General features: G+C 31.9%; 1 protein-coding gene across 16 annotated transcripts in view; it reads right to left on the bottom strand.

Moving 5' to 3' along the window:
- Positions 1–14,054, bottom strand: part of Fip1l1 (factor interacting with PAPOLA and CPSF1) — a 71,996-nt gene that overhangs the window by 24,329 nt on the left and 33,613 nt on the right. For all 16 annotated transcript variants that reach the window (XM_027938181.3, XM_027938189.3, XM_027938219.3 and 13 more), the window contains 2 exons: positions 10,286–10,379; positions 8,069–8,225 (listed from right to left, as the gene is read on the bottom strand). In XM_027938181.3, coding sequence (XP_027793982.1) covers positions 8,069–8,225; positions 10,286–10,379 — 251 coding nt within the window. The remainder of the gene's footprint in view (positions 1–8,068; positions 8,226–10,285; positions 10,380–14,054) is intronic.

The raw sequence follows: 14,054 nt of genomic DNA, 5'->3' as shown, positions 1-14,054 counted from the left end.
GGGACCATACTTTGAGAATTAGTGGATTAGATTCTAAACTTCTCTTCTAATTTCACTGCTGAGAAACTCAAAATAGATTAAATATATCTAGTAACAATTACTAGATATATTTGTAAATTGTTACTAAAGCATCTACATGTGATACAAAGAGTAAAACCATATTACAACCTATACTATCCAGCATTCTCAAACAATGAGAAGGAAGGAGGGAGAGGGGAAAGATGATTTAGTTTTTCTAGTTCATAATATACACTCCGAAATGTGTAAGTGGAGTACTAGGACATGGAAACCTGAAATCTTTCTTGGGGAATTAAGGCAAGGAAACAGAAAGGCAGTTAATCCTGTTAAACATAATATTAAGAAGAATTTACCAATACTGAAAATTCCCACAAAACTAATATGGGCTGCAGTTTCTCTTTTTTCACCCCCAAACCACCACAAAACTGAACAAAGATTGTCTATAAATAAGCTCATTCTTAATGTATTCCTTCATCAATTTGTGATAGGCAACTTCTAACTTGGCTCTCAATGATCTCTGTCTCCTGGTATATTCTCCTTTGTAAAATCACTGATATTCATGCCCTTTCTTTTGAGTGTAGGCTGAATGTTGTGACTTATTTCTAACGAATGAAATATAAATAGCAAAACTGATAGTACATCGCTTCCATAACTAGATTATAAAAGGCAGTGGCTTCTATTTTGATGACACTCTTTCTATTATTGCCACCTCAGTTTGCATGCTTTAATGAAGTAAGCTGTCATGCTGGAGAGGCCCACGGACAGTGAGGAACTGAAACCCTCTCATCCCAACATGCTAGAAAAAAACTGACTCCTTTTAATAAACAAGTGAGTAAGCTACATGTACAGTTCTTTAACCAAATATTCAGAGATGACTGCGAGGTCTGAAAGACTGTGAAGCACAGAACCCAGTTAATTATTCCTATATTATTGACTAAGAAAAGCTGATAACCCTATGTTGTTTTAAGTCACTACATTTTGGGGTGGTTCATGACACAGCAAACAATATAATAACTATATTTTCTCTATTAATAAAGTTCAAAATAAAGAAAATAGCAAAATAACATGAATTCTGCTTCCTATTTCTCACTAGTAAATTTCAAATACCATCAGCACTAGTGTGTAAGGAGTAGAAAACCCTGATCACTTAAAGCCACAATTTTACTTCACAAACATCAAGTTCAGAAAGCATGCACAAAGAAATTGAGTGAAGAGACAGATTTATAAAAATTTTTAAATACCACTTTCTATCAAACGAGATTGGGCACATTCAAGGTAGTATGGCTGTTGACAAGATACCACCTTCTGTAAGAAATGCTTTTCTATATATCATGATTGTAAAAATAAGATACACACACACACACCATCTACTAACTACTCTTTTAAAAAAACATCAAGTGTAAAATACCCTAAACCATTTCTTAATGATTCAAGATTTAATTACAAGAAAAAATGTATTTAGAAAATGCTGTGGTCACAAAACTTAAAGCAACCAAAAAGTTGCCAGCATATCAAACAAGTAAAAAAAGATAATTTTATATTATAAAATGAAGAAACTATAACTATTATAAGGGGAACATCAATGGGGGAAAAGACATTGAAAAACCAACATCCTAAAGAGGCTTGTAATCACCATGAAATTTACAGTTAATTTTAATTGTTTCAAAAAATACTATTATTTACATATAATTAGCAAAATAACAAAAGAGAAAATGAATACAGTTCTCAAAGATTTCAAGAAATTTTTTTTCAAGGGTAATTCTGGCAAATAGTGCCAATTAATATGAAATCTGTTGGGTAATATCAAAAGCTATCACACTATAGCTTAATGAATGCTACATCCAGAAAACAACTTCTCAATTAAAAGTACAAAACTCAAGAGTGCTGATAATATTCATCTAATGTAAGCCAACCTTCTGCCAAAGCAGCACTTCCCAAAATTTTGTCCAGGAATTTCAGGGGGTGGTCTCTGAGATCTTCCTCAGGTCTAAACTACCTTCATAAAAATACTAATATGTTGCCTTCAATGTTTATTCTCTTAAAAATGTGTGGTCAAGTTTTCTAAAGGCTATAGAACTTGTGATGTCACTATCGATTTAATGCAGGAAACAAATAGGAGAGCCCCACTTTTTCTAATAAGTCACATAGTAAGAGATTTACAAAAGTTTTAAAACCACTTTTAAACTTCTTTAAGTTTAAAACCACTTATTCTAACTAGAGGATTTTTTAATTGCTCTAAGAAAAAAATTACTACTTTTTCATTAAAAACGTTCTTTATGTTAACATATGGGTTATAGGTATTTTTATATTAATAAATACCTTAATTTCTCAGTTTTAATTTCTAATACAAAAAAAAAAAAAAAAACAGATACAACATGTATAAATAGAAGGTCTTTGGGGTCTGCAGTAATTTTTAGGAGTTCAAAGAAGTGTGTGACCAAAGTTTCGGAAATGCTTATAATGTTAAAGAACCATAGTAGTAAGAAAGAAATCATGTAAAGAGAATGCAGACCTTTGGAAAATGCAGAAAACATCTCAGATGAACCCCAAATCAAGATATTTAAGGCACAAAAATTTTAACTTCATACAATTAGCAGTACTCAATGACTAGGTAAGATACTGATCTATAAGACAACAATCTTTTAGGAAGGAATCAAATGTCTTCTAAAATGTAGAATTTTTTAATATTTGAATTCTACATAAACAAGTAAACTCCACATCCAGCTTTTAAATCAGTGATAAAATGTTATTCAGAATAGTTGAGCTACAAAGAGCCTTTGTCAACTCCTAAGAATTCTACTCTTGGGCTCTGTTTCCACTGTTCTCAAGAATAGTCCTAATATTAGTTAATGCAACAAAAAATGCGTCAAATTAACCTTGCCTTCTATCCCTCCAATATGCTTCATTATCAAAAACAAATATATGACACTAATGTCTGAAGTAAATTAACATTTAAAAGCCTACATTATAGCCTACCATAAATACAGTTAGTTCAAATCATGAAAATTATTTTATTTTAGAAACAAAAACAAGCCAGAGACAGATGAACAAACATTGTTATAATTCAACTTATATAAGGTACTAGAGTAAACAATTTCAGAGAGACCAGAAATTACAATAGAGGTTAACAGGGACTGGGAATTTTCAGGGGTGGGGGGGTGGGAGTTGGGGAGGAGATAATGTTTAAAAGTCACAAAAATTTGGGGGGGGATGAAGAAGTTTTAGATATAGATCATGGGTGATGGGTGATGGTTACACAATGACCTCTACTCTTAAATGGTTAAAATAAACAACATAAACCAGATCACCTAGCCTATGTATGATATCAATCCTTTCAGTTTTATATAGTATTTCTTCTAATGAACAAGAATTTAAAGCTGCTTATTCAGTTAGGCTTAGACAAATTAACACAAATCAAGCAAATAATAAAACTTTAGTTAACTGAAGTTAAAAACAAAACGTAAAACTAATTTCTGGTTATTTCCCTACCCAGAAATATATATGAATGCATTTCAACATCATGGAAGTGCTTGGGGAAGGGGTAGTGAGGTGTCCCTAACATTATTGCTGTAAATACACATAAGCCAATAAATAATATCTTTGAGAGGTACTAATCCATTTCAATATAGTTAAGAAAGAAAACAGTCTTTCCAGCAAACTGCCTGGATTAGAATTCTGGTTCTATTTCTAGTTATTATTTAAATTCACTAAGCCCCAGTTTGCTCATCTATAAAATCAGAAATAATTGTTCTAAAATCAAATAAGATAATACACAGAATATGTTCTTTTAGGAAGGAATAGATATATTTCTATTATTACTCAGAAAAAAAGCATAAAATTGCTCTAATGTGTTTCTGAAGGGAAAAAAACAACTTAAAAACAGGTTCTATTTTCTGGTTCACTCGAAAATGAAAATAACAGAAGATCATAATTTGCCAGTATTTACTTTCAAGCTACTGTCAGTATGGCTGGAAGGAACCATATTTCCAGAGGTATTTTTCATCTTTGTTGTACTCTAATACAAAAATCTCCTCCAATCTTCATATAAATCTATTGTGGCCAGAAATACTTTGTCCTCCCTGTTTACTATTAAGATTTCATGTTTGCTGATATGTGTTTATGGGGAGAAGAGGCAATACATCTCTGTCAACTGACAGTAAAAATCTTGACTAAGAGTTGTTTCCTCATCTCATAATTGTTGGGAACTATTTTGGGGACTAGGATTTTGGCTTAGTGGTAGAGTGCTCGTCTGGCACATGTGAAGCACTGGGTTCGATCCTCAATACCACATAAAAATAAATAAAGGTATCGTGTCTATCTACAATTAAAAAAAATAATAAAAATAAAAAAGAACTATTTTGTTATGTGATGAGTTATATCTGTAAACCTCCAAGCAGAGGTGACCATAAATTTTGTCCTCCAAATGAGGACATGTTTGAGAATTAACAGCAATAACTATGGTGGGACAGAATGTGTAACGTAGGTCTGTTACAGGCAAACTTGTATGTATAGTCACCCTACTTATAAAAACAAAACTGGCAGCAAACTAAAATATGGATGTAATACACCACTTCTGTGTATCTTATCATATATAGAAATTTAGTCTTAAAGTTATGCATTAGAAATCTAACATTAACAAAGTCAACATTAAAACACATTTAAATCATTTCTCAAAGGATTTTTCCCATTGGTGGGTGGCGCACGCCTGTAATTCCAGAGACTCCAGGAGGGTAAGGCAGGAAGATCACAAGTTCAAAACCAGCCTCAACAACTTAGCGAGACCCTGTCTCAAAATAAAAATAAAAAGGACTGGGGATGTCGCTTAGTAGTTAAGCATCTCTGAAGTCAATCCCTGGTACCATCTCCCTGTCAAATTTTTCCTCTTTTCAATATTTTTAAAGAAACCAAAAAAGGAAACTCAGAGTTTCTCTAAGAAAAATTCCTTTAAGGGAATATTTTTTAAAAGACTCTTGAATCACAGCTTTCTTTCATTGGCTGCTTATGAGCCTGAAGGTGATTTAAATTACAACAAACTACAGACCATGGTATATTTATGTGGTTTTGTGGCCAAGAGCAACTTGATAGCTTTCAGCAGGGTCTACATTCAGCTGGTATTTGTCTATGCAGCCATGCTGCTGTTGAGAGCCAGTGGAAATTTGGACTGAATGTACTAATTGTTAATCTGAAAATCACCTCTGGTGTTATGTAAAAAATAAATATGTTGTTAATTAGCTAACATTTAGGGAACATGATGTGTACACAAGACATTATGACTAGTACCAAGGGAAAAACAGATGAAAATAATAGCCTATACTCTCTCCAACAACCCATACTCTAGTAAAAATAAGGAGCAATTCAGATAGTCTCAACTAACCAATATTCAGTTTTAATAAAAGTTGACATTCTCCCCACCTCTAGCATGGCACCATGCAAGTCAGCATTAGAATTCAACTTGAATCTATATTCCTTAAATACTGACAGTACTGAAGGGAAACATAATCCAAAAATAAGCATTAATGGAAATCTAGATAGGAAGCACGGAGCTGAGAATTAATATTCAGGAGATAAACAGACTACGCAAAAAAGATAATGGTATTCTATAGCATAATGTCATCAATAACCTAAACATTATTCAAAGATTTCTTTTTTTTTTTTTTTGAGTACTTGGCCAATCTAAAAGATTTCTTATTCTTATAAACAAATTACATGGCAAAAAAATGGAGTGGTTTTGAAAAAACAGTAATGCCAATTCTAGATAATCCAATGCCTATCAACAATACCCTATAGAAAGCTTCTGAATATTCTAATACTAGCAAAGTATTTATTTTTTCTTCAATTCTTACTACTTTTCTCCTAAATAGCTAATATTGAACATATAAAAATGTTAGCCATCTGAAGACAAACCATTAGCTAATAAATAAGAAAATTTCTTTCATTCTATCATTTGTGACAACATGCATGAACCTGGAAAACACAATGCTTAGTGAAATAAGCCAGGCACAGAAAGACAAATACACACGATCTCATTTATATGTGAAATCCAAAAATAGTAAACTCATATAAGTAGAGAGAAGAATGGAGGTTACCAGAAGCTGAGGTGAGGGTGGGAAATGGGAGAAGCTGTTCAAGGAGTACAAAGTATCAATCAAACAGGAAAGTATTAATTTTAGAGATCTATCGTACAGCATAGTGACCAGTTAATAAATGTGTTTTAAAATTGCTAAAAAAATGGTTTTAAAATGTTCAAACCACAGAATATGAATATATAAAGTGATGACTGTGTTCATTAGCTCAAAATCATTTCACAATGTAAATACATAGTGAAAATCATGCTGTATCCACAAATATGTAGAATTATTTGTTATTAAAATAAAATTTTAGGACCCGGGATATGGCTCAGTGGCAGAACGCTTGCCTCACACATGTAAGGCACTGGATTCGATCCTCAGCAACACATAAAAATGAATAAACAAAATAAAGATATTGTGTCCATGTATAATTAAAAAGTTTAAAAATAAATAAGTAAAATTTTAAAGAGTTAAAAATTTTTTAAGAAAATTATTTCAAATCCCCTTTAGTACCTAAAGTTTAAGATTATAAAGCAATTCAGCATAAGAACCATTATCATAAACATTAATTATTTTTTGTCTTATTAATCAAATACATTCAAAACTGTACACTTTATCTCTTTTTTTCCAGAGGACAAAAGATTCATTTAAGAATCATATTAAGTATGAATCACCTAAGTCCCCTTTCATTTGGTTAGTTCTCAGCACAGTAAGACCCAAGAATCATAGGTCTCATTCCAATTCATAACTGTTGAGTTCAATTCAGTTGTTTAAATAAGAAAGTCACTGAACTCTAGAAACTAGGTTGTCTGGAGTAATAAGCACATCTAACCTATCCTGGTCTTCTTTTCCTCTATTTGGAGAAAAGAGATTCACTAAAAGACACGAATCATTTTTTGTAATATTTTCTCAACTTTTCTGAGGGTTGAGGGATGGAAGGAAATCAAAGGTGGTAAGAGAATAAAGGGTAGAAGGCACAGCTGACATTCAGAGGTCAAGGGAAGAATATCAGGGAAGGCCTATGCAAACCCTTTGGTTCTGTGCTCTGATTACAATTAGCATCTCAAGGCAAAAACAGCTCTCTGGCAAATGTAAAGTGAGTGAAAGTATATGACTCTGTCTAGTATAAATTGATTTTACTAATAGCAAATTCTAATACATGTTGCCATGTAATTTTGATTAGTATCAGCATTGTTACCATTTACTACTGGCACTTTCTATAAGAACAATATAATTAGAATCTCTATCAATCTTGTTCAATAAAGTTGGCTAAAAGGACAAAAACTGAAACTTACTAGAAAGAAAGAGAAAAGTCACTGCATGAAAGATCAAAAATACAAGTAAATGTGAAGCTTGGGGATTGTAAAATTTTTCTCTACTACCACTGAAAGGGTTTTTAATAATCTAAAGCAGTTAAAAATATAATAAAAAATTAAAATTACTTTTCTGTTTAAAAGTAGTAAATACCAGGTACCTGGTACCCAGTAGCAGTCTCCTAAAAGGAAACCAGCACACAAAGAAAGAAGACTGCCAGACAAATTTTAATTATAATATCTTCACAGGATGTAAACTTTTTGGACCTACTCCAATTGTGAAAGTATCTTTAATTTTTTTTTTTTCAAAACAAGTTTATATATGGTTTACATTTCAGTATGGATTTATACATACACTATTAGCAACTTTAGTTTGGGGATCACTATATTTTGGGGTCAATCTTAGTATCTGTATGTTCTTCTCTATTTTAGAATATTGTTTCTGCTATGCCAAAATAGCAAGACATATATATATATATATATATATATATATATATATATATATATATATATATGTTTCAATGTGCATCTGTTAAAGATAATAAATGTATCTATTATATTAATGTAATCAATCAAAACATTATTTTCAAATATATATTTTCACTGTGAACTTCTAAAAGAAACACGGTTATTTTTCTTTCAAAGTCAAATGCCTTTTTTGCTATTTACCTGGTGGTGGAATCAAAGGTGGAGCAGTGCTGACAGTTGGAGGTGGTGGAAGAAATGGAGGTGGTGGAAGGTGGGTGGGAGGAGCTCCTGGAGGGAAAAACGGAGGTGGTTTGCTAAAATTGTTGTCTACTTCAGTAGCAGATCTTTCAGAAAGGACCTAAAATTAAAGCATAGTTCATTAGAAAGATGATTAAATATTCTTATCTAAGATTAATCTTAATAAATTAATTTCATTTAATCTAAGAAATAAAATAAAAGGTAGTTTAATTCATATACATATATGTTTTGGGGGGGTGATAATTCTATGTATATGATATGCATTTATAACATTTGCATTTCATTTTTCAAAAGTTCATATTGAAAGCCTAGGAAAAGTAAGTAGATTATCACCAAGAAAACCTCTTGGGGGACAGGGGGAGGTGCGAGTGTACCAGAGACTGAACTCAGGGCACTCAACCACTGAGCCAAATCTCCAGCCCTACTTCTCATTTTATTTAGAGACAGGGTCTGAGTTGCTTAGCGAGAGCCTCACCATTGCTGAGGCTGGCTTTGAATTCTGGATCCTTCTGTCTCAGCCTCCAAAGCCAGTGGGATTACAGGCATGCATCACCATGCCTGGCACCAAGGAAACTTTTAATAAGAAACAATTAATGGGGCTGGGGTTGTGGCTCAGTGGTGGAGTGCTTTGCCTAGCACTTTTGAGACACTGGGTTTGATCCTCAGCACCACACAAAATAAATAAAAAAAGGTATTATGTTTATCTACAAAAAAAAAAAAAAAAAGAAAAAGAAACAATAAAAACATTCCAAACAAGAACCTTGTAAATACAAAGTAGCAAGTATATTTGTTATTCAACCAAAGTTAAAAGGTTCAAATTAAGGAAACATAATCATTCAGATACAGATACTAGCCCTGAGAAATTAACATGGCAGCAAGTCAGAAATTCACCATATCAGGGCCTATCATCATAACCGGGTTGCAAAGCAAAGCATCCATCAACAGGTTGCAAGTAACAGACAGTAATACATGTACACTACTTTTTCATGTAAGCCCTATGAATTTAAACTAAAGTTCATTCCTGAAAAATAAAGCAGTGTTGGCAAAATGCTAATCTGTGTAAACAGGTTAAGAGTCATGCACCAACAGAAGCACTCCAAACTTACTGAAATACAATGGCAAGCAAAATGACACCTAGAAATTTGGACTTTTAACAAGTTGCCTAAAGGATTCTCAAGTTCAAATAGGTTTGGAAAATAGCAATTTTTTTATGTTATTTTTTAAACAGAATTTACACTTCTTGAATCTTGGTTAACTAAAGCATATCATTTAACATATAATCTCTTTTGTTAAGTTTTTGTATACTGAAATACAGTAATTTTTGTAAGGCTTACACTCATAACTTACATTTCTTAAAACAGGTACAGAATTATTTTAAGAAGTCATGGCATTTTAATGATAGAAGAAGGAAAAAGAGGCTACTTTTCATTTCAGAAATAATTACATTTAAGAATACTAAAAAGAATATTTTACATAATTAATTAGAGATTAAAATTCAAAACACTTTTGACATTTTTTAAGGTATTGAAAAGAAACAAACAAATAATGAAAAAGCACAGCCAAGCTGAACAATTGGCAGTCTATTACTGAAGTTCTAACATTACTTGTCAATTTACTCGTAACTCATTTCATTTCACTCTTCCACTTGGAAACAAAGAAACTCTGCTTCCCTCAGAAATGTCATATGAAATTAATTATGGCACATACAATAAAGCTTTCATAAAAAGATATTAATTCATATTTTTAAGATTAATATTGGGAAAATACAAATAATTTTAGATGAAAAAAATACATGCGAAAATGTAATAATAATAGCATCCCAATTTTGCTTAGCAATAAGGAAGAGCTGTGCCAGAATGTGAAATGTGACATAATTTAGGTAATAGAATTATTGATTTTTTTCCCAAAATTTTAATCAGGAATATATATTGTTTATAATAAGGAAAAAGAAAAACCTTACTAAGAAAGACCCACAGATTATAAATTCTAAATGGAAAAGCTTTTGTAATAATTATAAGGGTGAGTAGTTCCACATTTTCAATCTCTTTCTAGAATGTAAAGCACCTAACACATAGCACAGTATTATGAATATTCATTAAATAAATTATTATACAGTTATAATCCCTCAGTTAAAATATAATTGATCTTCAAATACTAAACCTGTATGTTGCTGTTTTCATTTGCCCGTCGCCTTCCCTCTACTCGGCTAATAGTTATAGTCTGACCAATAACATCAATTGCTCCAGGTAATCTCCTGTAACATAAAAATTAGATCAACTCAGTTTCTCCTAAATTATATGTTTGAAAAATAATCAAAATATTAAGTGAAAAATAAAACTAAAACCTTTTGCAATACATTTTTAAAATAAAAACAGTGAAAGAATTTCACTGAATTAGCTCTCAATATCCAGCAATGACCATAATGTTATATTTTAAGTATTTGTATAGCTTTTCTTCTATCTTTTAAGTCTCCACCTGAATCATGCTCAAGAAACTGGATCAGATAGCAAATGCTAGACATATTTAATTAAAATTTGTTGAACAAATATCTTAATTCCATTAACACCAACTTTTAAAGTTCCCTAAAAAAGGTTTAAAAAGAAATAATGCTCATTTCAATACAAGAGGATATTATCCCTAATAATATATTCAAGCATTAGAAAACCAGTTTTTCACTACTGATAATTTGCCGTTAGATAGAAAAATTCAAATACTTAAAAAGTCCGCCCTGTTTTTATTTCTATTTACAATCCCTTTGAAATTTAAATAAATGAGTATATGAGGAAATAGTCTACCACAAAGCAATGCTGTCAATTTAATAGGAAAACCTAGTAAGTTAAATTTTTAAAAATAAAATGTTAAAAGCTATTGTATAGTTGAGGAACGACTCCATAAAAGTATATATGCTTATGTGCACATATAACTACATGACCATCATGTAAAATCAGAAGAATGAGAAGTTATACTCCATTTATGTATGATATGTCAAAATGCATTCTACTGTCATGTATAACTAATTTGAACAAATTTTTTTAAAAGTATATATGTCTAAGAAGACACAGAAATTACTTGCAGGTATAGACAATGAGAAGTGAGTACAAAGTAGAGGAATTTCTCTTTCATCATTCAGTTCTAAACAATTCCACCTTTAAAACATTTTAGGAAAAGTGAAGCAATTAAAAATACCACAGACCCTTCCAGTGACCAGGTTGGCTTCCTAAAATGATTAATAATAAACAACAGCTATTATTTGCTGAATGCCTAACCTGTTATACCAAAACCTCACAAAAGGGCTGGGGATGTGGCTCAAGTGGTAGCGCGCTCGCCGGGCATGCGTGCGGCCCAGGTTCGATCCTCAGCACCACATACAAACAAAGATGTTGTGTCTGCCGAAAACTAAAAAATAAATATTAAAAAAAAATTCTCTCTCTCTCTCTCTCCCCCTCCCTCCCTCTCTCTCTCTCTTAAAAAAAAAAAAAAAAAAAACCTCATAAAAATCCTCAACTTAAAAATTATTGTACAGTTAGATATGATAAAGTTGGGGCTGAGAGTGAAGTCACCAAGTAATAATTAAATGGCAAAAGTAATTTTCAAACCTGTAATCTTTCAGATCTCAATGCCTAAAACCCTTTCCTTTGAGCTATATTATCTTCTGGTAAAATAATTCCCATTTGAGAAATTTAAAATTCTTCTGGAAATAATGGATCAGCAAAAGTCTATCTCAAATGAACCTTAACACACTCCACAAATAATTTTTAAAAAATTTATTCTAATTTGTTATATATGACAGCAGAATGCATTTCAATTCATATTAAACATATATAGCATAATTTTTCATATCTCTGGTTGTACACAACATAAAAACACCATTTGGATCTTCATATATGTACTTAGAGTAAGAGTAATGATGTCCATCGCATTCCACTGCCTTTCCTACCCCAATGCCTGCTCCCTTCCCCTTTGCCGTATCTAGAGCTCATCTATTCCTCCCATGTTGTCCCTCTCAATCCCTATTATAAATCAGCATACTTATATCAGAGAAATCATTTGGTATTTGGTTTTTTGGGATTGGCTTACTCCATTTAGCATTATATTCTACAACTCCATCATTTACCTGCAAATGCCATGACTTTATTCTCTTTTAATGCAGAGTAATATTCCATTGTGTATATATATATATATATATATATATGTATATATATATATATACACCACATTTTCTTTATCCATTCATCTACTGAAGGGCATCTAGGTTGGTTTCACAGTTTAGCTATACAAATAATATTTTTACTCATAAAAATAAAGACACCCCTATTACTACCAGTATATAATGACACCTGAAATATCAAGTACATAGTCAATACCATCTCCTGCCAATTTTTTCCCTTCTCTACAATTTTAAATAAAAGTTATAGTCTTCCTAATTTTATGCCTGGATCCCTAACTTCCTAGGTTCCCTTATGGTCTCAAAAGCCAAGAGTGAGTTCACTTAACTTATATGCTCTAATATAACTGAGGAACCATCCTAACATTCACATCTAGGAAAATTCCAAGCACCTCTAATATAAAAAAAGAAAAGTTCTCCAATTTTTATCCTAAATCTTTTAACTCTACGCCTGCCACAACTTCCCATCAAAGTACACACCATCTGCTCTGATACATATACTTCTCAGATTCTAACATCCTACCCGATACAGGTATGCAGTGAGCCAGGATTTCCTTCATCATTTATTGTTGATACCTAGATTTCATTGTCAAAATTTGTATATTCACTATACTATTTCATTTCCTATTCTTTCCTGTTCCCAGTTGCAGAATTTGTCCCCTTTCCATGTTTAAATTTATTTCTGTCAAGACCAAATTCTCCCAACTGTGTTTACGTTTACAATTTAGATTGGAATTTCCCAAGTTGTTAAAAGCAATAAAAATCAAATCTAGACATGACTCTCAACTTTTCTGTTAAAGGGAAAGACTTCAATTAGCTGTCTTTTACCACCGATCTTTAAGGGCCTTAGGTTTTCAAAAAACCTGGAACACACAAGAATATTCATCTTAAAATTTGTCTTAAATATGGTCAGAGAAATTCGCTTCCCCCCACCAGCTTTAAATGGCCTGATTACTAAAAATTCAAAACGGCAGATACTATTTCTAAAAGGATACAAGAAAGCATTCTTAAGAAGTGTATATTCCTACAGTGAAGTTCAGAAAATTCCAATTTCCTACATTTTCATTAAGACCTCTTTGCACAGGCATTTTTACCATTCACAGATTTACCTTTAATTAATGATAAATGAAATTTACTTGCAAATGTCTTATGACAGGTACACAACATATACTTAAGTTACCAAAAGCAAATAATATTTAACACAAATAATTTAAAAATTTGATGTTATTATGATGTTATAATTTGGAAAACAATATTGAGCTGTATTATCCCATGAACGTTTTCTCCCCCTTCCTAGTGCTAGGGATGAAATCCTGGGCATGCTAGACAAGACTTCTACCACTGAGGTATATTACCAGCCCTCTATGAAAGTTCTTGAAGGAAAGCTTTTTATTTCATTGCATAAAAACATTTAGTAGAGCTTCAATATGAGGAAATCTATAACTTAAGATGTACTAAAGGTTGAATTGGGGTCTACAAACTTGTTCAATAAGCTAGATAGCTAATGCCACTATAACAATTCTCTTCTCTAAATTGAACTCAACCATCTAGTAAAATCTTAAGACAGAAACTAACTACATTGGATATCCAAGTCAAGTCTACGGTTTAAACAGGTAATGAAAGTTCACAAGAGTTTCTACCTTGCTTCACGGAACAGATGAATATGAAAATATCTCTAAAATTATAATGGAATTAAATTAAAATATCATATTTTTATGATTCTGATATCTCAGAAAAAGTTTAAGGGCTGCTTGCAGAGATGCA

This window comes from Marmota flaviventris, chromosome 7 (genome assembly GCF_047511675.1).
Source record: "Marmota flaviventris isolate mMarFla1 chromosome 7, mMarFla1.hap1, whole genome shotgun sequence".
NCBI classification, from domain to species: Eukaryota; Metazoa; Chordata; class Mammalia; order Rodentia; family Sciuridae; genus Marmota; species Marmota flaviventris.
Note: the sequence above shows the minus strand (reverse complement) of the source record. Positions and strands in the feature narration are given on the sequence as shown.